Source organism: Ursus americanus, chromosome 1 (genome assembly GCF_024610735.1).
Source record: "Ursus americanus isolate L20-20 chromosome 1, mUrsAme1.1.p, whole genome shotgun sequence".
NCBI lineage: Eukaryota > Metazoa > Chordata > Mammalia > Carnivora > Ursidae > Ursus > Ursus americanus.
Window position 1 is genome coordinate 82,343,596 of NC_142127.1, and position 26,065 is coordinate 82,369,660.

Sequence of the window (26,065 nt, forward strand, 5' to 3'; positions counted from 1 at the left end):
ATGGACATGCAAAGTAGCAGGGATCATAGCAGGAGAGAGAATACTAATAGACAGGAGCTTGAGTTCTGAGTAACAATCTTATCTGCAGAGGTGTTGTTTTTTTTTTTTTAAAAGTAACTGCTGAAAGGTCACTTTAAATTTGAACCTTGAGGACATTCAGTGAGAAGGAGCAATAGCTTATTAGGCCCGTTTTCTTATGAATAGGACAGATTGTCACTAGAAGTGATAGGTCAAGCCATGTCTACGATGATTTACACAAAACTGAGAAAACCTGCTTTAATCTTAAATTACCTGGATAGTTTATATTAAGATGTCTCTGAACCTATCTGAATTTCCTCAGTTCTCTATCTCACTTTTTCAGTAACATGATAATGATTTGGTTTGTTATTTCTATGTAGACTGCAGTGATTTATCCTTTAAAAGTTTACAATTCATCCATATTCTGTACAGTAACAAAATAATTGAAAACTTAAAAATTACTTTCTCTAAGCAAGAAGATAAAAAACACAATGCAACTTGAACATTCCAGACTGACCAATATTATTTATTGATTTAGTATTTTAAGGATGTTCATTGACCCCTGGTGGAAAATGGAGAGTGGTGCTTGAATTTGAGGTTGTCAGTATTTTATCCTTCTCGTCTAGAGCAGGAGACCCTTGATTTGTGTGGTATGAATACAATTGAGAGAGGAACATGAAGTATATAAAAATTCAGGGAGTCCTTCCAGTCTAGAACAGTCCATGTTGTTTTGTTGTCTGAATGATGGTAAGCAGGTCTGGACAGTAAGTCATGGGTGTTATTGCAGTAAGTTTCCAGCCAGTCTTCGTAAACAATGCTTGATCTGTAAAGGAAGAGGGAAATTGAGTTAAATGTTGATTACATCTTTTCAGAGAGAAAGCTGGGGAGGAAATAACGTGAAGTGCAAAAGAAGAAAAAGCACAGAACGAACCAGCACTTCGAAGGTAAGCCGTTTCCTACTTGTTATAATCTAGTTGCAAGTGCTTAACTTTGAAATGCGATAACCTGGTTTAATAGAGCAGTATTGTTAAAAACTATATCAATTATTCAAAGAACTTAGGCTCATACTTTTATTAATGTGATGTTCCAGCTAAACTCATTAACTAGTCTCTGGCTTGTTGAATCTCCACTGCATAATTACAGTACAATCAAAGCTAAGGGTTATAGATGGCAGCAAAGATCTCAGAAATTTTTCTTCTACACTTATACAAAGATGCTCTATTTCCCCCTTTGTTTCCTAAAGATTTTATTTATTTATTTATTTGAGAGAGAGAGAGAGAGAGAGCATGGGGAGCAGCAGGCTTCTTGCTGAGCAGGGAGCCCGATGCAGGGCTCAATCCCAGGACCTCAGGATCATGACCTGAGCCCAAGGAAATGCTTAACTGACTGAGCCACCCAGATGCCCCCAAAATACTCTAAATAACCCATTTCAGGAGCTGAAATGGGTTGAAAAGAGTTGATATTTTCTGGTTAATATAAATAAATTTTAACTAAGAACTAATACTAATTATGTTTACAGCACATAAAGTGAAGCTGTTGAATTTTTTAAAAACACAATATCGAGAAAGCCTTATATAATAAAGAGCAAACGGGTATTTACCTTGAGAGCTCCATTTAATTGGACATGATATGCTTGACAAAAGCTGTGGGCATAATACAGACAGTTTAGAGTTAGAGGACCGTCAAGTTTAATGAAAGAGAGATTTAGCAAGTAAGTTCAATCTCAATTTTTCTTAGCTGTAACAGGAGCATTTATTGTTTTAAGCTCGGTACAGCCCACTGTTCTTCATCCTGGACTCATGACGTTTCCCCTGACTTTGTAGATTTCATTTGTTGGAAGAAGTGGTACATTCACATGGTTAAAAGTTTTCTTTAGAGTATGAAAGAACTTATAACGCAAATGAAATATTCCTCACCACTGCCTCCCATCTACCGTTTCTTTTTACAGCAAAGTTGGTGGAGCTGTTATGCATGTATAAGAAAATACAAATATATGTTTCTAGAACTCTTTTTCACCCTATGGTGGCATACTCTACAAACTCTTTTGCATCTGCTTTTCTCACTGAATGACCGTAAACAAGAGTATCTTTATTTGGGGGGCACTGTAGGGAATTTCATTTTGTAGATATACCGGAATCTCTTTGATATATCCTACATTGGTGGACATTAAATTGTTAAATATTTACCAACAACACCGTAATGAATAACCACATATCACTCATTTCACCTGAGTGCAAGTGTATCTAAAAACCGTATCCCATGATGTAGATTTACTAGAATTGTTAATACTACGTCACTGTATCGGGATTTTAATGATTGACATTCCCAACAGGAATGCATGAGATTACTTATTTTCACACACTCTCCTCAACCCAAACTGTTGTCAAACCTTTAATCTTTGGCAATCATCTTATTAAAAAAATGGTATCTCCATGTAGTGTTAATCTGCATTTCTTTTATTAGTAGTGAAGTTTAGCATATTATATTTGTAGTTTTTTTATTTCTTTTTCTGCAAACTGTTTATGTACTTGTTAATTTTTCTTTTTTTTTCTTTTTTTTCTTTTTTTTTTTTTTAAAGATTTTATTTATTTATTTGACAGAGATAGAGACAGCCAGCGAGAGAGGGAACACAAGCAGGGGGAGTGGGAGAAGAAGAAGCAGGCTCATGGCGGAGGAGCCTGATGTGGGGCTCGATCCCAGAATGCTGGGATCATGCCCTGAGCCGAAGGCAGACGCTTAACCGCTGTGCCACCCAGGCGCCCCTGTACTTGTTAATTTTTCTATCAGTTGTAGTCTTTTTATTAATTTGCAATAGTTTTTTTTTTTTTAATTAGGAAAATGAGCTTTTGCTGATACTGATTACTTTTTTTTTATGGCTTGCTGTTTGTCTTTTGACTTTGCTTCTGGTGGCTTTTGCCATATGGAGTTAAAAAAATTATGTGGCTGAATTTATCAAAACTTGTAATGCCTCCTGGGTTTTTATCAGTGTTAGAAACACCTTCCTACTTCAAAAGTTATAAAATAATTTGTCCATGGCTTTTATGCTTTCGGCTTTTACATTTAAATTTTTGAACCGTTTGAAATTTATTCTGGTATGAGATCCAGAACTGACTTTATTTTCTAGATGACTTGTCCAAACAATCTTTATTGAATGATTCTTCTTTCATGTAATATATTTGTGGTACTAACCAAATATAAAACTTTGTTTATGAGAAAAAAGTGAAGTTTAATCAGGATTGTCAGTGAAGATGTGCTTGGCTGACTGCTTTCCTTTTCTTCTGTCCTCTCCTCTCCTCTTCTTCCCCCCTCCCTCCTTTCCTTCCCTCTTCTTCTCTCTGCTTTTCTTTTCTTACTTTTTCTCAAGTCATTAGACTTCATAAGTTTACATTTACATCAAAGCTATCAGCCTAGCTTTATTGAAAAGTGGCCGGGTTAGTGTTTTTGGGGAATAGATAAGTTTTTCAATTTTATTGGAAATTTTAAAATTTATAAATTATATCATGTAATTTAATTTTGCATCTTTATTTTGTGGGGTGTGTTGTTTTTCAGACCCTCTAGGTGAAGCTGCTATAAATTGGTAGCAGGACATAGATATGAGATGACTTTGATTTAAGCAAAAACATCAGACAAGGAGATGAACGAAATTTTAGCACCAGCCCTTCCATTAATGATGTGACCTCCACTCAGTAAGTAGACCTCTTTGGCCCTCAGCTTCCTCATTTTCATAATTGCTTGCTGTAAAGGATTTTGAGATCTCCCCAACTTTAATATTCTAATATACTTTATTCTGACACAAACCCTGTCTATCTTACAGAGATTTTATAAAGCTCTAGCAAGAAAAAATACATGTGAAAACACATTTTAAGCTGTGTAACAATGCATAGGAGTGTCAAAGCCCACTGGAATAAAAATCTTGGGTATATAGTCAGATTCTTAGATGATATCTTCTTAGAGTTATTGTGTAATTGATTGATAATAAAAAAACATGAGTATGTTCAATGAGAGAGGCAGAGACAGAGAAGTTATTTTAAGCTCAGAAGAAGTCCATCAACAACGCAATCAGTTAAGAGTTGCTGTAAGCACCGAGCACATGAGATCATACCTTCATAGTTGATGCAGCCATTGGAGTCTTCCTGACCTGCCATCAGGGCTTCCACTTCCTCTTCTTTCATTTTTTCACCTAATGAAAGAAAACTCTCTGCTCAGAAAGAAGGCCAGAGGATATTTTCTAAATTCCATTGTAAGTGATCAGTTTTGGGTTTCTGGAGACAATGATTAAGCTCTTGGAGGGTAGAAATCAAGCCCATCCTGTTCCTCTGGTAGTTAGTACATTGTCAATGAATTGTTTTTAAGTAAATGAATTAAATACGTTATTATCCCTTATCATCCAGACTCTATCCTATAAGAACTATGATGCTTTACTTTACTCATTCATTACTAGTAACTTAAGTTACCATTTTGCCAAAACAAACTTGTTGACACTGAGGCCAATGGAAATGGTCATTAATTTTTGACTATTCTTTTTCATCTTATAGCTCTTCCCCCTACCTGTTTTGTTAGAACTTGATCCCCCTAAGTCATGCTCTTTCCTATATATTATGTCCTATTAAGTCCACTGAAATAAATTTTCCTTACCCAATGTGGCTAAAACATGGCGGAGTTCAGCACCCATGACTGTACCGTTGCCTTCCTTGTCAAAGACACGCAGACCCTCAACAAAGTCTTCATAAGTGCCCTGGTCCTTGTTGTTGGAAATAGCTTGCATCATGGGCAAAAATTGTTCAAACTCAATTTTCTTGGCATTCATCTCTGGAAGAAATTGCAATTTGGAGAGTTATTAGCTACCATAAAATGTCATTTCTGATTCACAAATTAAACTTGAGAGTTCATTCCAGATGATCTAAAATATCTTCCTATAGCTTAAATTTCAGTTGGTAAATTGCTGATGACAAAAAAATTGGTAATAGATAATAGCATGAGCTCTGGAGTCCTCATGCTTAAGGTTTTATCTCCAATCCACCATTTACAACTATGTGATCATGGGCAACTTTCTTAATCCTTTTGCACTTCAACTTTTTCATCTGTAAAATAGAGATTCTTCATAGTGTTGGTGTGAGCACTAAATGAGATAATACCTGCAAAATGTATTACAATACCTGGGACAAACGGAGTGCTATATAAGTGTTAGCTACTTTTTATTAGTATTGTCAATTTATATTTTCTATAGATACTAGAGAGGCCATGTAAAAATATACTGATACAACAAACCCATTGGCATGTAAATACAGTAAAACTTAACTTTAGTATATATGCCTCCTTTTGTCCTGTGAGCTTTTCTGGAGCCTTCAATTTCTTTAAATTTTAAGTAACTTTAAAAAGAAGCCTATGAGGAGAGTGTGTACATCAAATTCCTTGTGATCTCCTGACTTCTTTGCAGTTTAGAGGTCTGGGGATGGTAAGGTTTTCTTCAGTATCTTCTAACAAGATAAATTGCATCCACAACAAAAGTATCAAGCCGACTATCCAGATGGATGTGAATGGATAAAGTTAAGTAACCCTAATATCAAAATTCCCATTTACTAGTCTTTCCTCATAGAGTAAAAATGGACTAATATTAAAAAGATCAAGTTTGAATGCTGAAAAATGAGCATTTACCTAATAATTCTAAAAAAGATGGATGCTTGTTGAGTTAGAAAGTGGCATCTACAGGATAAGATCTGGCTTATTGTTCTCTCTGTATCTCCTCCTCTCAGCTACCTTTTGCATGCTTTATCTGGACATTGTGCTCTAAAGAAAATGAAGCTTGAGAAAAATTTCAGCAAACTGACTTAGAGGTAGGTTTGCTTGAAATCAAATCCACCCCCCCACTTTGGTAACAAAGGAAAATAGTCTTTTCAGTTATCAAGGGAAAAATGAGATTATTGGCCTTTTGCTTTCCCCTCTTTTTTCCTCATGGCAAAGAGAAACAGTCGAAATATCTACTTGAAAAAATTTCAGTGTTGTCTCATCTTTTTTATTCAGGGTAGTATTCTCCAATAGACTATTACACTTTGCCACGAACCATAGGGATCAATTTTTTTTTCTTGTTCCAGACTAATAACTGGATTACTGTATCGAGCAAATGACTTCTACAGTGTTGCCACTTACATATCTCACTGTCTTTTGTCCCAGGATTTACTTGGGGGCACTGAATGTAGGTTTGAGCTTAGATTTTTAAGTCTTCTTGTAATTCTTTGGAAATAGAAAACACTCTTATTACGATGACATTCTGTCGATTCTTAATTAGGAGAGCTGAGTTACTTTTAAGATGGTCACAGACAGAGCACTGCGCAAGGTCAGCAGGTATTTTCAACCTCCTGAGAGCACTGAGATTTTATTTCCACAGCTTTTGTCAGTGTGCCTTTGTAATTCACTGAGTTGCTTACAAAGTGTATTGTGTTTCAGCCATATTTAACATCTTTGTCAAAATGTGTTTTTGCCTTTGAAGGTTTGAAAAAAATGTGCAGATTTGGATATTATTTCATTCATTAACCTTTAAATTATGAGCATTAGGTAGGATGATGATGATGATGATGATGTTAGCTTTAGATATTATTTCATTAACATGAAATTTTATCATGCTTGCAAATTCTCACAGGAAGGTTAACTTATGAGGAAAAAACTGAGAGTCTAGACAGCCAAGAGGCACACTTACCATCAAGAGCAAATTAAACTCTATTCTGTGGACCTCATTTCTCATTAAATTTCTCTTTCTCTTACAAACATGCTCTCTCTCTCTCTCTCTCTCTCTCTCTCGTGTATGTGCATGAGCTTGCTTCCCAGCTGCTTGGAAAAATGTGGTTACCTTCATTGCTGGGGTTTCCCAGCACCTTCTTGACCTCCGCATTGGTGGGATTTGTGCCCAGAGCTCGAAGGACATCACCGACCTGGCTTAAGGTGATCTTACATTCACCTGTTCTGTCAAACAGGAGGAACGCCTCCTTGAATTCTGCAAGAAGCAAGAAGCATTAGGGTGTTTGTTTCTCCTTCAGAACTATGAATTAACCCTAACTTCATCAAGGATCCAGTTCACACTCTTCTCTCTTTTTCAACTTTAGTAACCACTTAAGTTATCTTTGGACCCTCCCTTTTCCTAGCTCACACAGCCATTGACAGTCCTTTTGACATTTCTTTTTGGGACTGCTTTAAAACTGCATTGCCAACTTCAAATCATATATTATTATTAATCAAATATGGAAATTGAAGATCCTTGTCGTATTTATTATATTTCCTTCATCTGCCTGGGAAGCAGGACTGGGTTAAGAAATTCTGAGGTCTTGAGAAATCTTAAGAACTCTTATAATTAAGAAAATTAATAAAATTTCAAGAAAACAAATTTTCAATCACGGTTGTGTTATATGAGGTTAATCCAGATTTCTCAAATTATTTAGAAAAACCTCCTCTTGAAGTACAAATTTCCTAGACTCTCTCCTTGACTAGTTATCTTCAGGAGAAACTTCATTTTTCAGGAAAAAAAAATTAAAAAGGTGAAACAAACCTCTAAGTTCTAGAGTGTCATTTAACCAGTGTATAACTTTAATAGGCTCCTAGTATAATCAGTTTGAAAGGAGAAATATTTGTTTGGATCTATCACTATGATAATCTCTTTAAACTTTACTCTTTTTCAGATAATATAAATGACAACATGTTGCTATATTAGCTTTAGGAGTTAAGTATACATTTTTTAATTAAAATTTTATGCAGATAATTGTAAATTCACAGGCAGTTTTAAGAAAAAATACAGAGAGTTCTCTTAAATACTGTCTAATTTCCCCCAGTAGTAACATTTTGCAAGGTCGTAGTAAACTATCACAACCAGAATGTTCACATTGATAGACTCCACCAATTTTATTCAGATTTTTCTAGCTCTATTTGTACTTACATATGTGTACATGTAAGTATGTATTTTGAAGTGTTGTCTATTTTTATCATAATCACTCTGTTGCTAACTTTCCCAAATTTTGTTCTTCTCTGTTGATGGAACTATTTTGGCTTTTCATAATTATATTAACAAAGAATTAAGAAGTGTATACCAAAGAGACAGAAAAGGGTACTATTATGGATTAAGGGACCAGAAATGACATTTTCACTGAAACTTTTTTTTTTTTTTAAGATTTTATTTATTTATTTGACAGAGATAGAGACAGCCAGCGAGAGAGGGAACACAAGCAGGGGGAGTGGGAGAGGAAGAAGCAGGCTCATAGCGGAGGAGCCTGATGTGGGGCTCGATCCCATAACGCCGGGATCACGCCCTGAGCCGAAGGCAGACGCTTAACCGCTGTGCCACCCAGGCGCCCCTTCACTGAAACTTCTAAACTTAATATAATCAAATTTTCTGGGGAACCCAAAAGTACTGATGGCAACTTGTTGGAGTTAATCCTGGCAACACTCAAAAAACCATTTGTGAAGGAACTGGGAGAGTTGAAAGCAGTGTATATTTAGCCCACTAGGGGACTCAGATCTCAAGATGCTTTGTAGATAGATTACTCAGCAAAGTGCCCTATTTTATCATCCGTCCATCCCCCGATCTAAGGTTGCACCAGACATTATATTCACAGCTATAGATCATGTCGCCATTGTTTGCTTAAATTTCCCCTTCGGATTCTACGCAATTGGACTATAACAGATCATTCCCCTAAACTAAAAAGCATGCTGTAGGCACAATAGGGTCATTAGTCAAATGTTTTTTTTCGTCTTTCTAAGGGACATGTGAAACTGAACTATTCTTGTTACTGGCTCCAGGCTTTCGTGCATTTGCTCCGAGGGCTCACTATTACCCTGGTCAGATGCTGATATAGAAATAGGATTTTATGGGCTGTAATAGAATCTCTCTGACATTAACCCTTTGTTGATTTAAACGCCTAGGACAGAAAGATATTGCTCTTCCCACCTCAGATTTTTAAGACGTATTCTCTTGAAGAGTCTAGAATAATGGATTAGCAAATTACTACCTAGAGGCTGGCCACCTGTTTTTGTAAAAAAAAGTTTGATTGGAACACAGCCCATTCATTTAGGTGTCGTTTATGGCTGTTTTTAAACCTCAGCGATGGAGTTGAGTTGTTTTCATAGAGACTGTACTCCCAATAAAGCCTAACATATTGACAGTTTGGCCCTTTAAGAAAAAGAATTGACAGCCCCTGAGCTAGACCAACACTGTTCTAGACCTTTTTATGACAATCAAAATGTTTTATTTCTGGGCTGCCCAAAAGACCACCTGTGGCTCCTGAGCACTAAAATATGACTAGTGCAATGAGAAAATATTTTTAAATGTGTTTATTTTTAATTAATTAAAATTTAAGTTTAAATAGCCACATGTGGCCAAGTGGCAACTCTATGGGACAGCACCAGATGTAGACCTTTCGAATGTGATCATTTTCCTTTTTTTTCCTTTCCTTGCACCCTGTGATATATTTAAATAGAGCAGCCGTGACCAAAACTCTTTAATCACTGAACAAGGAGGGAAACAAAGGAAGTTTTCATTCATTTCTGAAAGCATTGCATTTCCATTTAAATTTTAAATGCTTCCATTTGTTTTCTTGGCACAAGAGAAAACCAGTTCACCACACCAACATTTCCAACCTCTATAGCTAAAACCTAGTTCATATATGTAGAATAGGTTTAATGGTCAACAGTAAGTCCTTCTGTCCCTGCAAGGGTTTTTAGTCTTCTGTTGCTTTGTCCCACCATAGTTTGGCAGTTAAAATGACACTGTACATGAGATATTTAAGAGGACTGGGGTGCAGTAGCTGATAATGTAGCAGCATCACTAGTTAAAAATGCATTAAGAGTGAAACAAATTATAGAAGAATTACCACTGTTTTTAATAATAATAATAATAATAATAATAATAATAATAATAATAAAAAGCCAGTCCTTTGTAGTATAATTTCAAATGCTCTTGAGTTCTGAGCCATCAAATCACCTAATCTCTTGACATGAGACCATCAGCCATGGTGTAGATACATGCGAGTTTCTACTACAACAAATATCCTTTTTTTTCTTAATTGATGTCCAAACATGAATATTCTAGACATTGAAACAGACTGAAAATGTGGAATTTTTTAGGTAGAGAACTGAATATTTACATAGATACTTATTAAACACTTATAACTGTAATTATTTATATATTGCATATTGTAACATATATACATAGTCATTTTTATGACCAATATCCTAATTTATATGCTATCATTTAACTAAATTTTTTCTCCCCCTCCCTTCTGTAGATGTATTCCTGTCTCTGTTTCTTTGAACTTGGGCCACTTTCGCTCCATAAAGCATTCTCGCCTACACTTCTAGAGAAGCAAGCACGTCCTGTGGGGCATGGGATCTCTCGGATCCAAAGGCCCGAAGGAGAAAAAGTGGAAGGCTTAGGGAAACTACTCAGATTCTCTTGAATCTTAAGAGTTTGAAGTCTTCTAGTTAGTAACTGTTTTTATGAAATTTCTAATTAGTTTAAACTAATACCAGATGATGATCCTGTTACTAATACTTTGGGTCCTTGAGCAAGTCCTATCAGCTCTTTGAGAGCCTGTCTTGTATCTTTAAAGATGGACCAGGAGACGTCTAATGTTCCTTGCAGTTTTATGATAAACCACTCCTCTTTCTTTGTCTCTGAATTCACTTTTATGCTATATCCACTTCACCTGCTTCTCTCAACTCACTGTGATGCCCATTGAAATTATGTAGGTTTGGTAATTGGGCAGTTTCACAATCAATATTATTTTCTAAATTGAACAGTTTAGATCTGCCAAATCTTTCTTTAGGGATTTGATGAACAGATTAGCCATTCAAAATCTACAACATTTTTGGGGGTAATATATATGATATTGGTTACTGTATCAAAATGGTTTTATTTAGAAATCAGTGAATACAAGGACCTATTTTATGGTATCTGTCTTTTGTTTGCTTAAACCTTTGATTACTGATTATAAGCAAGGGATTCACGTTGAGAAAACTTAGAGTGATTGAGAGCATTTATATTTAGAGTGGCAACACCAGTGGGGATAATTAGAAAGAGCTAATCTCATCCCAAAGGAGTCAGTTTTCTCACATGCCATCTTTATGAGTGTGCACATAACAACTGTATCTTTTAAACTTACCATCCTGCTGTTCCTTAGAGAACTCGATCTGTTAGAAAGAAATTAACCACAAAGAATATTTTAACCAAAGATGTCCCGATTTTTAAGTGTATCCAGGCTCATTCCCTGAGTAATCCTCAAAGTAAGCTCCAAAAATAAGCCGACTTTTCAGAGGTCAGGCATAGCTTGGACACCAACAGGTTGAGCCATGCAGTGACATGACTTAGAGATAAGGGGTATTTCTGATGTGCAGTAGAGAAGCTCAATTCACTTACCAGCAATCTGGTCAGCACTGAAGGACTGCAGTGGCGAGAGAGAGGGAGAAAGAAAGAAAGAACTAGTACTCTTTCAAATGCATTGACAGAAGGATGAGTGCTGTCTGTTCTGAGATTTTTAGGAAGACATGTAGGTGTCATAGAATAAGAGGGTTGCCTTAGGATACTTTCGAATCTAAGAAAAATAAGCTATTGCGCAAGATAGTTAGGGAACATTTTTCTGTATCTTAATCAATGAATCAATGATTTAACAAATGCTAAGTCAAATAACTTCCTGGAATAATATAGTAGCCTGTGGTGTACTTAAGATCTGTCCAATGCAGATACCCTGCATTCAGAAATACAGATACACCGCATTAAAAAGATCTCCTTAAGTCTTCCTCCTATTTAGCTAGTAGGCTTTTGCTGGGTGGGTCGGAAGTAGTTTACTTCATTTTAGCTATCTTCATCAGACTGTTTTTAAAGGTATAGTATTTTGCTATACTAGCAGTTTCTGCCCCCCACCCCCGGTTAGATGTAGTAAAACTTATGTGATATAACAAAAATTAGCGAAGCATAAAGTAATGCTTTGGGGAGTAAGATGTATTTTTTTCAGTTAGTATAATAGCTCTAATTAATCTCTTCTATCCTCACCCCCCCCTCAACAAAAAGCAAAAGCAGATTCTATAGATGTATATAGAATATGTTCTCTCCTCAATTCTGTTCCTTGTCTGCCTTTCTATTCAATAAGGTCATATGCATGATTAGATCCTCCTATAAAGGACAAACCGTTTTCTCCTAGGACCCACCATGGCAGAGCCTCTGAGCTGCGGAACAGTGGCAAAGCTGAAGAGTGAGTTGAGGGCCGCTCCAGTCCCTGAGTGGGGCCTCCTTTGCTGAGGCTGCCTTTTATTGCTGGGGAAGCTGTGACCTCACAGCTAGCATCAGGTTTCAGAGACAAGTGGCCACTCCCTTTGGAGAGTTCTTTAGCTTTCTTAGGGCAAAGGGAAGGAGGGCTCTGTACCCTGAGGGCTATTTTTAGGCAACCAAAACCTAGGAGTGGACAGCCATAACGAGACTGAAGCCTATCAGTACTTTTATGGTCTTTATCCTTGAGATGGTCTCTTGGAGCCTCTTCCTTTAAGAAGCTTCTTACTTGTTCAGTGGCAGAGGAGCTTAGAATTTCCCTAACACTCAGGCTGACCCCTTCTCTTGGTGAATTATGGACTTTGCCAACTTCAAGTCAGCAAGTTTTGGTATTTAATGGAATTTTTTGGATGGGACTGGCTTGGGGTTTCAAATGGCAATGACTATAGAAGGAACATCCTCTGGAACTCTGTCCCTTGTGGTGAAGTTCAGAGGACTTGAAAAGGCCATGTGTATTCTTCGTGTTTCTCAGGGTTCTCTCAAGTGACGATGCAGTCCGTTCTTGAAATCTCTCATTCAAGACCACTCTTTTGCAAGTTGTGTTCTGAGACTCAGAGAGTGTGTCTATGCCAGGGGTGGTTTGGATCTCCATTTTCACCATTCTCCTTTAGCTTTCTTACATCAGAGGTGGGTATTTTCCTCCATCCTCAGTCTCCAGAAAGACCCAAAGCAGGGGCTGTTGAATGCCAACTTATACTTTAGGATTTTAAAGATGTCTAAGGGATTGGCTGGTAATGGGTTTTCATGGCAGCTTACCTGAAAATAGGAGGCAATCCCCTTCCTAGAATGGTACTGTGCAAAGTGGTACTAGGAAAGATCAGTCGTAGCGTGTCCACTAACGTTGAGACATGTTTATCAGTGTTCTTCATACCTAAAGCAGGTTATAGGTGTAAAGAGTGTTGGAGATAAATTTTGATTTAAGTGCTGTCTCAGCAATTGTTTTCAAAGGACTGGTCACAGCAAGCATGAAGTTTCCCCCTGCTAGACAGATGAATACTTTGTAGCTTTCCCTCAAGCCATTTAGAGAGAAATCAATATTAAAATGCATGTCACTTTCTTTTTTATTCATATCAGTTTTTGTCTAAAGTTTACAAGTGGTGAAAAAATCTCATAGGTCCAAAATGAGGATTAAAAACATAATTTGAGAAATATTAGTACCCAGGAAAATGTATTTCCCTAAATAGACATTTTGAGAGTTTATGAGAAATGGAAGTTAATAGAAAAATTTAAGTGCTTTAAATTATTAGGGGGAATGGAAGGGAGGGACAAAGGTGGAAACTTGTCACCCTGATAATTGTGTAATTTAGAGTCCCGTGTTTTTTTCATTCAAGTTTTTACAAATTCAAGTTAGTTAACATACATGCTAAAATTGGTTTCAGGTGTAGAATTTAGTGATTCATCACTTACATATAAAACCCAGTGCTCATCACAGCAAGTGCCCTCCTTAATGCCCATCACCCAGTTAGCCTATCCCCTGCCCACCTCCCTCCATCAACCCTGGAGTCTCATGATCTCTGATGCCCAAATTAAAGCCATGAGAGCAGACCATGTTTCTTTGTGTTCTTTTTAGTCTTGTAATTATATTTATGTATTGTGTCATTAAATTTGAATTGCCCTATGATTAATATTGAGAACTAGTATGTATCTTTAGTAGAATTAATAACTACAAATAATACAAAATAACCCATGAAAGTTGCCCTAGAGAATGCTCATTTTCTTTTCTTTCTTTTTTTTTGAGTAAAAAATGTGTCCTCGAATTCATATAAAATAGGATCAATTTGTATAAAATCTGTGGAGTAAACTGGAAAGTCATTTTAAAAGTTGTATTTATGCTATAAATAAGCTATTCCTAACCACTTGGATATTATGTAAAGGTTTGCTATTATTAAAATAGAAGTGGCAGTCAGTTGTCAAACTATTTCACTACTTTCTCTGTATATCTTTACCACAGAGAAGATCAGAATTTAGATTTTTTTCATACCTATTGAAAATCAAAGTAAACATGTAAGCAAGTTATTGACCACAGTAGAAAAAACTACAGTGTAGTGCATTCTAGAGAATAAACTGTAGTTTAAAAGTTAAAAGACGAGGGGCGCCTGGGTGGCACAGTGGTTAAGCGTCTGCCTTCGGCTCAGGGCGTGATCCTGGAGTTATGGGATCGAGCCCCACATCAGGCTCCTCTGCTGTGAGCCTGCTTCTTCCTCTCCCACTCCCCCTGCTTGTGTTCCCTCTCTCGCTGGCTGTCTCTATCTCTGTCGAATAAATAAATAAAATCTTTAAAAAAAAAAAGTTAAAAGACGTGAATGCTGTGCTCATAGAATAAATGGGAAATGTTACTTTATCTCTGGTACACTCACAAGTGATGAAAACTTCTCTTACATCTCTTTCTTGGTGTAATGATGAAGTAATCAGCTCTTTGAACAAAGGCATGATATAAATACAAAATGTCAGCTGATTTTGGACTCTGTTTGCTGTGTCATCATTTGGTTTGTTTTAAAAATTAGACTTAAGGCTCTTCTTTCTGGAATGCTCTGTTCTCATCTCTGTTTCTTAGAAATTAACTATTCAAAGCCCTGATAAAATCTTCTCCTCTTGAAAGAACCCTTTCTCTCTATTTACTTAGCTCTTCTCTTCCAACTGAAGGATGTTTAACCTTCCTGGTTGTAAACTTCTGGAAAGCCTAGGCCATTACTGAAAGCCATTTACCTTTGACCATAATGCAAACTGGACATGGGCCCACCCCGATTTCTTCCTGCCATCTAGAGTGCTGCCCCTGCCTTATTCTTATATTTTATTCCCCACAGCTCTATAAAATACCTTGCCTATATTAGTTCAATAGATTTGCAATAAATTAAAATCATTAGAACACAAGTATAGTAAGTTCCTCCTTCAAACATGAGAATATTCTATTCCCTGAGAGAGGAGACTTCATCATCTTCTTCAAAGAGCTTCCATTCTATAGACAGTGTCTATGTTCTACCCCTGGTACTACACGCCCAGCACCTAGAACTGCAAGGACGTACTAGGCAAGCTCATTGCTCATTTTGAATTATTGACCTATGGGCCTTTATATTTCCAGAGCCTTTCCTTAAATTTTTATAAGGCTTTTCCTTACATTTTATAAAGTTTATGATCTGGAATTCTAATTTGCCAACCCCTGATTTGCTTTTTTACAGGGCTTTTCCATCTTAGCCTGATACCTCTATTGGACTGTTAGTATAATAATTACATTCCACATTTTCGTGACTCATGTGCTCTTTGGTACTGGATTTAGGTAAGTAGTAGTTTACAAGGCACTGGTACTGAAAAGGATTTTTATTGCAGTGTTTACAGATCTTTTCTCATTTTGAGAAGCATTTTTCTATTAGTAATCATGATGTTTGGTTAACTGATTAAAGGCAAGATAAAGTTTCTGGTATATAGAAGGAATTAATTTATAGGGAAATATTAAAATGAAGTTAATCAAACAGGCTCTGGAGTTGCTGTATGTTGAGCTTAAGCATAACAAGAAGAGCTATAATTAAGGATGATCTGGGAGATCCGTGACGTTGAATACTGAGTGAAAATGCCCGAGGAAGGGACACAGACTACAGTCTTTAAACAACTTCATCTCCCTGCAAGATGGAATGAGGCTAATGACTGGTAAGGCCAAGTTAAAGAAGTTAATCTCACCAGGGCCAGTATTCAAGCAAGAAAACACTGCTGTTTGTTCTCTAATTTAATGCCAGGCAGAGAGGCCTCTAAAAACCGAGGGTATATGCAAACCCTAAGGAAAATTTAGGTTATGAATTTTCACTCTAATCTCAGAGTTACCAGGACTCACCATAAAAGGCCAGCAGAAATACTCTTTTGGAAATAAAGAGTTTTGTGCCTCAGAATAACTCACTTCATTTAAAGGAGATACATATTTTTCATTGCATTTTTTTTTTACATCAACAAAGGATATACTTGGGCTGGTGACTATAATATGAAATAAAAAGGAGAAATTAAGGACAGCAAGAAATTAAGAATACAATACCAGCCCAGCCTGTCTAATATAAGAGAGAATAGATGGCTGTATAGATTGGGTACATTGATCTGAACAGAAGGGGAAATGAGTAATTCTGTGCTCAAAAAGTGTGGACTAGTCAACTGAATTTGGTCACATTGGAGCAAAGGCTGAATTATTACAATAATACCATTCATACCTACACGAATTAATGAGAAGCCTAAGTGAATTTTAATAAAAATTTTAAAATGTGACCTAAGTCTATACTTCTTCAGATTTGTTGTATCTTTCCTATGGTTAATAACTGATAGCTTTAAGATTTAAGAGTTGAAGCTTCTCCACTTTGTATACTAGTTTCTATGTAATTTATTAAAATCCAAGTTGTGTTTTTGTTCCTTCCTTCCTCTTTTTATTTTTAAGATAGGAGCATTAGAAAAATTCTTGGTGTGTGTATTTTAAGAAATTAAAGTATCTGCTTTTTCCTACTTATCTGGAATGAAAATTCCTCTTGTGACCACAGGGATATATGAATACTGGCATTACCATTAGAGATTTCAGGTCTTTTCATATGGTGGAAAGAGGACCAGACAGGGATTGAAGTATGCAGAATTTTGTTCTGTTATATTAAAGCGTGTGTCTTTTGATTAAATAATTTCTCTTATCTGGGTCATGGCTTGCTTCCTCAAATATAGAATATTATACTGTGTGATTTCTAGGGTTGCTATGGTTCTGCAATGTTGTGAGTTTTCCATGCTTTTGTTATCAGAATCTGCCTCAACTGGCTTTTTTAATGGAAAAAGTCATGGTGCCTAAAAACTCAAGAAGTAACATTATTTTGAAGTAATTTAGAAAAAGAGGAATTAAAACATAATTTCATAACACTGTGTTCAAGTCAGTCAGATGTTTTATAAACAAGAGACAATGTACCATTGGGTACTTACTAGATACAAAGACTTCACTTGCCACAGTGGAAGGAGGAATATAAAGTTGGATAAGATGTGGTTTTATCTTTAGGGTATATTTTTTTCTCTCTGGCTTCAATTCACTATTAATAATTTATGATCCAAAGAGCAAGGATTTATCATCCATACGGTTTAAATTTTTAACTAGTATAATTAAAGCCACTAATACTTGTATATTGCAATTTTTGCCCTCTAAATTCTGATCTGGAGTGAGAAACAAACTGTAGAAATTGATGTAGAAACAAACTATAGCAGATCTTATTTTCATACAAAAAGTATTTCAGTATGAGGAGAAGCAGAAGAAAGTGTAGGATCAGCAGACTAAATATAATCCTTTCCATAATTTCCATGAGTCAGATGGTGCTTAATGCTGGGTAATTATGGAACGACTTCTAAAGACAACTTGCCAGGGGGTTCATTTGCAACATTAAAATGTCAAGAGTCTAAATTTGGCACTGTCACTTTGTGGTCTCCTTGTCTTGCAAAGATTTCATTATCTTTAAAATTAAAAGGGCTATTCACTATTAATTGGTGAACATATCTATTCCTTTCCAAACTGCATTTTACTTAGCAAAGACAAAATCCAGTTACATATAATTCAAAATATAATTTTAGAGAGTTACAGAATGTCCTTTAGTATTTTCCCACTTCATTCCACCTGTTCTCTTCTTGTACATCATAGACGTTTGAGAGTGGAAACTTGATACCTACTGGTAGTCTCAAATAATTTTTTATTTGCTCCTTAGGTTATAATCACACTGCAAATGGATTGATATTGCAATTTGTTACATTATAGTTGTATTAAAAATTAATTCATATTATTGAAAGTCCAGTGTAAAAAAAAAAGGCAAATTCTTTTTTTTCCTTTTCTTTCTTTCTTTTTTCTTTCTTTCTTTTTTTTTTTTAAGCAGGTGACATACCCAGCATAGAGCCCGATGCAGGGCTTGAGCTCAAAACCCTGAGATCAAGACCTGAACTGTGATCAAGAGTTGGACGCTTAACTGACTGAGCCACCCAGGTGCCTCAGAAAAGACAAACTCTTAAAATTACATAAAGAAAACTTAGAGACAACTTATAAATGTTTTCACCCTTTCCTTCTAATCAGAAATTGACAATATGTGTTCTTTTCCTAGTTCTTTTCCTCAAGCTAGTTAAGGTTAAGATTTAATCGTTATACATGCGGTATTATATTTCTACGTATCACTCTAAAGATATATGGTGATTTTTCTTTCCAGTTTCAATCATGCCATCTATTTGTAAACAAAATAGAGATCTCACACCTTTGTTAGAATATTAGCCTGATGGCAAAATTTGGAAGTCAGTTTTGGTATGTGTGTATATTTAATTAAAAAAATAAACGGAATTATTTTAAAAATTCAGTCCATTTCATTACCCTTAAGATCATTTTAAAAAATACTTTGGTATAGTTTTTTTTCTCCAGCTCTATTGAGATACAACTGATATAATATAATGTAAATTTAAGGTGTACCATGTGATTTTATATGTGATGATTTTGATATTGTGAAATGATCACCACAATGAGGATAGTTGATATATTCATCATGTCACATTTTTTTAAATTAAAAAAAATTGTGTGTGTGTGTATGTATGTGGTGAGGACTTTTAAGATCTACTCTCTTAGTAGCTTTAAAGTATACAATATGGTATTGTTAACTATAGTCACTATGTTGTATATTAGATTCCTGAACCTATCCATCTTATAACTCGTAGTTTGTACCTTCTGACCACCTTCACTCATTTCCCCCACCCCCAGCTTTACCCCTTGCAACTACTAATCTACTCTCATAACAACCTTTTTTTTTTTTTTTTTAAATATCCGTGTTACATTTATAATTTGTAATAGGAAGCTCGGGCAAAGTGACTAGAAGTCTTTCTAGATTCCTAATCTTCCCACCTTCTAGCTGTAAAAGAGAGCACTCAACCTGTCAGCAACAGGTGCAAAGATAGGGGAGAGCTACAGAGAACAGAAGAATAGTAGATTGCCAAGGTCAAAAGTCTAGGTGAACTTGCTCTGATGTGTGCCTGTCACTCCCTCCTCTGGCTACATAGGGTTGTGCAGGGTGATATGACATCCACTCTACCTCACACCCTTAAGAATAAAAAAAGGCTTCTTTATGCATTAGGTGTTTTTTTTTTGTTTTTTTTTTTTTTTTAAGAGAGGGAGAGAGAGAGAATCCCGAGGGGGTTGATCTCACAACCCTGAGATCATGACCTGAGTTGTTGAAATCAAGAGGCAGACACTTAACCAACTGGGCTACCCAGGTGCCCCTTCTTCTTCTTCTTTTTTTTTTTAAGATTCATTTATTTATTTGAGAGAGAGACAGAGAGAGAGAAGGAGTGCAAGTGGGAGGAGGAGCAGAGGGAGAGGAAGTCCTTAAGCAGACTCCCTGCTGAGTGGGGAGCCCTTCACGGGGCTCAGTCCCAGAATCCTGAGATCATGACCTGACCTGAAATCAAGAGTCAGCCACTCAACCGACTGAGCCACCCAGGCACCCTTTGTACACGCATTCTTAACAGCAGCTTACTCTTCATAAACATGAGGTGGTTTAGGGTATGATTACCACAGGTGACTCTGGATTTGGCCTGAGAGTTTAAATCCTAGTTCCATCACCTGCTAGTTATTTGATCATGGACATAGCACTGAACTTCATTAGGCTCAGTTTCTTTTCTTGCAAAATGAGGCTAAAAACAACCTCAGTTTAATGTTTTGAGGATTAAATAAGATAATAGGGCACAGAGTTAATTCTCAATGAATATTTATTATTATATTACGAAGAACTTTATAATTTTCAAAGACTTTCATGGGCTTTGACCTCATTTGATTTTCCCAAGAATTCTTCAAAGTGGCACTGGGTTTGTATTAGCCTTGTTAGAGCCAAGAAAAAAGAATTTGTAGATTAACACAGGCAATCCTATACCTGGACCAGAACAAGTATACAAGTCAATGTATACAGAATATTTGCCTCTACTGAATACCCACCAGTAAATAGATGTATTTATTGGGAATGCTCTATTTCCACATTACCCATTAAATTGAAAGTTTAAATCTCCCCAACTGTGCGGTAAATTGTTGAGATTTGTCATTGGATGAGTTTCTGTCAATGCATTCTGTACCTTTACCACTTTTTGTAATATCGCCTGCAGTATCTATTCAGAGATGACCTGACTGAATTATAGTGAAAATGGTGAGAATTAAAACTTAAGCAGCACAAGGAAAGACACAATTCAAAGTCTCATCACCTCATAGCAATCCTGCCATATCAACTAAGGCATGCATCATGCAAGACATTTACTTACACATTGAAGATCTTTTAAAATCTAGGCACATAGTCATCTCACTACTTATTTTCTTTCATTATTTCAACACTTGGTTAAGGTGTGGGGCAGGAGATATTAATTCTTGTGTTTGCACCTGCAACTATACTCATGGTGGATTTTAATTCCTATACTTGAGATTCTGCCCGCAGTGTTCTTTAGTCTGGGCATCGTGGTTGGAAGTGTCAGCTCTCTGAAAGCAAAGAGTGCTTAGAACCACCCAGGACAGCAACTTGAATGCTCAAATATCAGCAGTCTTTGTGTTTTTGAAAAGGATACTCATAGAACATCCATAGGACATCAGGTCCTATTCCCTTCATGAATATCAAAGGTTTTGCCTCAGAACAACTGAACAAATGTTCTAAATAACCAACAAACTAGGAAATCGGTTTGGAAAGCACATTAAAGAAATTGATAAAACTAATTAACAATACTAAAGATTGTTCAGAGTTTATGGGGAGTTAAATATATGGTTATTAAACATGGTGGACCATAGATATTAGCTGGGAATAGTATTGAGGAATTAACTATTACTATTGCTATGCCTGCAGTCCCACACAGAGAAAGTTACACTTATACATTAGCATTACTCAACGTCTAAAGGACAGCCGGATTTCTAATCTTATATGATTTATGAAAGAAAGTTTAAAATCCAATTAAGTTTTGTTCTTTATCGAGTTTTCAGAAAGTTAATGAACACACATAACAGCTCTATTAATTTCTTTAGAGTTCATTTTCTCTGCTTGAAAAAAGTTTATAACTTATATGAGGTAATATATCTAGAAACATCATTAAGTGATTAAAGGCATCATAATATGAAATGTTTTAATGTACATTTTAATTAGCCTTGTTACCTACTGGGATGAGATTACATTTTATATAGTTCTCAAGTTGTACCACATTCTTTGGCTATAATACCTATAAATGTGCACTGATTTCATATTGATGAATGCAAATCATTGAAGGCATTTAAATTCCTTTACAAAAATATGTAACTTTCAATTCTGTTCTTTTCGTTTTCTCTCTCTCCATTGGGAGTAGGCTCTCTGAATGAAACATAAAGCTTACATTCCTCCTGTTTTTTCCAGATTTGTTTAACTGCTCCTTTTTGGGTTGCGTCCCTTACCAGGATCCATCCCATCTCTCTTTCTGTAATGAACTAGTGAAGAGGGAGAGTCCCTCCTCACTGCAGAGACACTCTGAGAGTGTTTTCTTCTTTTGTGTGGTAGCCATGCTACCATTAATTCAATGTACAGATGAAAGGATAAACCAATTTTTCAAGATTTCAAAGAGCATCACTTCTCCGCTAACTGTGAACAACTAATCAGTTTAATTTCTGGATTTAAAGAAGTGATATTTTGTCTTTTTTTGGAGACTTCTTACTGCCAAACTACTTATTTATTTATTTATTTATTTATTTATTTATTTATTTATTTAGTATTTCTTCAGGGAAGAAAATTAATGCCTATATTCATTAGTGGGATACATCTTTTTCTTCTTAAGAAGGCACATTTCTTGCCCCAGATGCTTGTAATCCTAGGTGCAAAGAGGTAATATTGTCATATAAATCACAATAAATATAGAGGAATAGCTTTGACACTGATTCATATCTGTAATAGGATAGAGTGGAGAGTCAAGTAATACAGATGATTGGAATTATTGTCATGGCTGTAACCACGTTCATCGTATAATGTAGTCAGGGTGCATCTATAAAGATACATAACTAGAATTGCTGCAGATGAGAAATTTGGTTTCCTCTTAATGAATTATATGCAGTCTTTTAGGTAAAAAAAATGACTTATTACAAGATCTGACATGCATTTCTCCTCCTAAGTGCATATTCATTAAGAATAGTTCCTAACCAATATTAGATTCTCTGACCAACTTTTTTCAAATATGACTTTAGGTACCTACAAACTCAAGATAAAATATTTGATAATCCACTCCTACTTTGGAACATAAAATCTCATGTTTAACCAGAATGCTACAAAAATTATGACTGTATTTATTTAATGTCACCACATATATCTAAGGGTGATCTGATTCAATATTTATGTCAGAAGTATTTTTAAAAATCCGTGATTATGCTAAAATAATCAATGAAACATTTATTTATAGGTCAGCTTTGTCTTTGCAATTAAACAGTATTAAGTTAGCAAAATTTAGATTTATTGTATACAGAAATTGTGGCTTAAGAGAGATCACCTAATAGGCCCTCTTGCCTGTTAGTTTTCCATATAAGGCAGAGTTCATTGGATAAAGATTTTCAAACTGTCATTCAGACCAATCCCGTGCCAGTGAAGGAGGAGAAGGTACACATTTGAGGGATCGCATCACCGAGAGGTAACAGGCACATCCCCTGCGTCAGTTTCTCAAAAGCAGATAATCTTTTGGCAGTTGAGAGCTTTGAGCACAGCAAAGTGTTGACACAAAAATTAATCACATTCTCCTTAGTTAAAGATCAGTATACAAGAGCTCAAAGACATAAGCTAAAAGCCATATAAGCAAGTTTTATAGTATTTGGGGGGTTAGTTTCATTTAGAAGCAGCTAACACATTCTGAATTAAATACTGTATATAAATAAACAAGATGACAGTTATAGTCACTGAAACACTTGAGTGCATAATTGTCTGCACCGAGATCTAATTTAGTGTTGTATCAAATTTTATTAAGCAAAGCTGAAGGGGGAATTAACTTGAATTGCAAAAATCTTCTCTTTTTCAGATGAAATAAAGCAGCTGTCAAATAAATACAGCCAGGACAACTGGGTCATCAGCTGTTTTTAAACTTTTGGAAACAAGTAGGGGTGAAAAATTTCCTTTTGATGTAGCATTAAGGTAAGGGATCCAGTTTCCACAGAGATTTTATTTCAAACAAAACCAAACGAAACAAAATAAAACACTGGTTTAAGTATTTGTAAAACACCTTTGCGCTTACACACTTTGTCCCTAAATGTCACTCTGACCGTTTAGGGAAAAAAACCCAGAGAACAAAAAATGAGAGCAAATACAGGTTCCACAGACAATATCATATTCATAGGAATTTAACTGAAATTATATGCTAGAATTGATTGATTTTTTAATCAGGATTCTTTTCTCCCCCAATCTACCAGTCCATGTAGTAATGCCATCTCTCTCGATGAAAAATATACCCCTTTGCAAGTTCCTAGAGTTTCCTACTGTTGAAAGATGTTTCAGTGACCAAACAGTTCACCCCTTTAGTTACCTTAATGGCGGAGAGGTCAATTTTTTCTTCTTTGGGTTTGGCTGGTGCAGGTGCAGGTGCTGGGGCAGGGGCAGGGGCAGGAGCTGGGGCGGCAGCAGCAGCAGGTTTCTTCACGTCCTTCTTTGGTGCCATTTTGTTTAAAACGATGGGTTAAAAAAAAAAAAAAAGAAAAGGAGCACCTCCAAAAGAACTTGTCAGAGTGATTCCTGGAAGAGGAGTGGTGCTTCAGTTGATCCACAGCCCAGTGTTTTGAAGGTGGACCCAGAGTGTTAAATGGTATAAGGGCATGCATATATATTTCACTTAGTGCCTAACAGAATCTTGACACATGCAGCTGGATTGGACAGTTCGCTAGTCAAGGGGGATGGCATTCAGGCTCGGACTATAAATGGAATCTAAAGGGTCAGAGCTTCATCAATTTTTTTTTTTAACTCCTCATGCCTTTTTTTTTTTTTTTTTTACCCCCCACCTCCATATATAAAGGAGAAAGAAGTATGACAAAGCCAGCTTCAGATCCTTTGGTGACAGTAAACTAGATTGACTGATACTTTTTCTTGGTAGAATTACAGTTCTGCTGAAGTTGTAAATCTTTTTCTTTTTTTCATGCCTAAGAAACTTTACCGAAGGATTTGATTTCAACTTGGAATTTTGGCAGGGAGCATCACCAACTTTCACTCAGCTCCTTTGCTCATGTTCACCCCCCCGCCCTTGCCATAATTTGCAAGAAGTTGTTGGTCAGCAAAGAGGTGGTGGTGTTTAAAAATAAAAAGCAGACGTATAAGGAAAGCCCATCAAATATTAAAGTGCTTTCCCTTCTAGGGAGCACGAACTCTGCCTCTCTCTCTCCCCGCCCTCTCTCTTTTTAATTGTAATGAACTGTATGCTAAAGAAAAATAATTCAAAACTACTTCCTATAGCTTAATTTTCTTTCTGTAATGAAAAAAATTAAATGGAATGGAATGACAGCAAGATTTACCTTCTTGCAAAACAGCTTTTCTAATAGTAAAGTAACTGTCAGTCAAAGCAGATACTTCCTCATTTTACTTCCTAAATGACACAAAGCCCAGTTACTTTTCTCCTGAAATTTTTTTTTACCCATACGAGAGAGGTAAGATATATTTTTTATCTAAGTGGACAGAGAAATAAAGAGAGAAATTATCAATATGATGTGAGTTTTGGTGGATAACTTGAAAAGTTTTCCTTTTCTGTCTTTCGATTCCTCAGTTTTCAAAGCTGGATTCTCATATTAAGAAGCATAAGATTAACCAATGTACCATCTTATCTTCACTTCTGTTTTTTAACTTGTATGGTATTTAATTAATGAGTGGTTATTAATTAGTAAAAACAAAAAAACCAAAAATACAAACCAAACCAAAACAAAACCTCCCAAAAAACTCAGTAGCTTGTTTGGGATTTTAAAAGAACATATTTATACATTAGATAATTACATATATATATATATATATATATATGTGTGTGTGTGTGTGTGTGTGTGTATGTATGTATATATACCCACACATGTACATATATATATGTATACCCACACGTGTACATATATACACACACATATATAAGTGTATAAGTGTAAATACACACATTTATATTCTAATTGTTGAATATTGTGTTTAAAGATATAGATTTATTATCCATTTTCCATTTTGTTTTGGTCTGATATAAAAGCATTCCCCAATTTGGGGAAGGTCATTGTTCCTTTCCGTATATTACAACTAAGAGACATTTAGACTCTCATCTTAGCAATAATTTACTTAAGTCACATCTGATCCCTAGTATCAGTCTCCTTATGTCCTGGGGTGGCCTGTCTACTGGATTATATTATCCACATAGGTTCAGGAGAAGTTTTTTTTTTTTTTAAGACTTTAAAAAAATTTTATTTACTTGTGAGAGAGAATGGAAGAGGAAGAGAGCACAAGTAGGGAGAGCAGCAGAGGGAGAAGCAGGCTCCCCACTAAGCAGGGAGCCTGACGTGGGGCTCCATCCCAGGACCCTGGGATCATGACCTGAGCCTAAGGCAGACGCTTAACTGACTGAGCCACCCAGGCGCCCCAGGAGAAGTTTTTTTTATTAGCTCTTCCCTTTGCTGCCCCACAGCAAGGACTGAGTCATTACCTACATTAGCTGCTGGTACTCATTTCTCACATGCAGGACAGTCAGGAGAATCTGAACGTATTTTACCTAGGTATATTGCTTATCTCAAATGTAAATAATTAGAATAGA

The 26,065-nt window shown here is 36.0% G+C and overlaps 1 protein-coding gene and 1 long non-coding RNA gene across 4 annotated transcripts in view; one reads left to right on the top strand and one right to left on the bottom strand.

Annotated features, from left to right (window-relative positions):
- The window catches only part of LOC123798267 (uncharacterized), a 174,859-nt gene that overhangs the window by 75,630 nt on the left and 73,164 nt on the right, over positions 1–26,065 (top strand). For all 3 annotated transcript variants that reach the window (XR_015724894.1, XR_015724890.1, XR_015724899.1), the window contains 4 exons: positions 891–962; positions 3,568–3,704; positions 15,496–15,961; positions 18,178–23,442. This is a non-coding gene — a long non-coding RNA (uncharacterized LOC123798267). The remainder of the gene's footprint in view (positions 1–890; positions 963–3,567; positions 3,705–15,495; positions 15,962–18,177; positions 23,443–26,065) is intronic.
- On the bottom strand, positions 524–24,103 carry MYL1 (myosin light chain 1). Its single transcript, XM_045806646.2, has 7 exons — positions 23,831–24,103; positions 11,160–11,187; positions 6,863–7,006; positions 4,654–4,827; positions 4,121–4,198; positions 1,619–1,661; positions 524–841 (listed from the first exon to the last, which is right to left on the bottom strand). Exons 1-6 carry the CDS (start codon positions 23,960–23,962, stop codon positions 1,633–1,635), a joined length of 585 nt encoding a protein of 194 aa, XP_045662602.1. The 5' UTR covers positions 23,963–24,103; the 3' UTR covers positions 524–841; positions 1,619–1,632.

Coding starts and splice junctions, on each gene's coding strand:
- MYL1 (XM_045806646.2), bottom strand. CDS start 23,962: ATGGCACCAAAGAAGGACGTGAAGAAACCTGCTGCTGCTGCCGCCCCA. Junction 4,828..6,862: donor GGGAAACCCCAGCAATGAAG/GTAACCACATTT, acceptor AATTTCTTCCAG/AGATGAATGCCAAGAAAATT. Junction 4,199..4,653: donor CCATGTTTTAGCCACATTGG/GTAAGGAAAATT, acceptor TTCTTTCATTAG/GTGAAAAAATGAAAGAAGAG.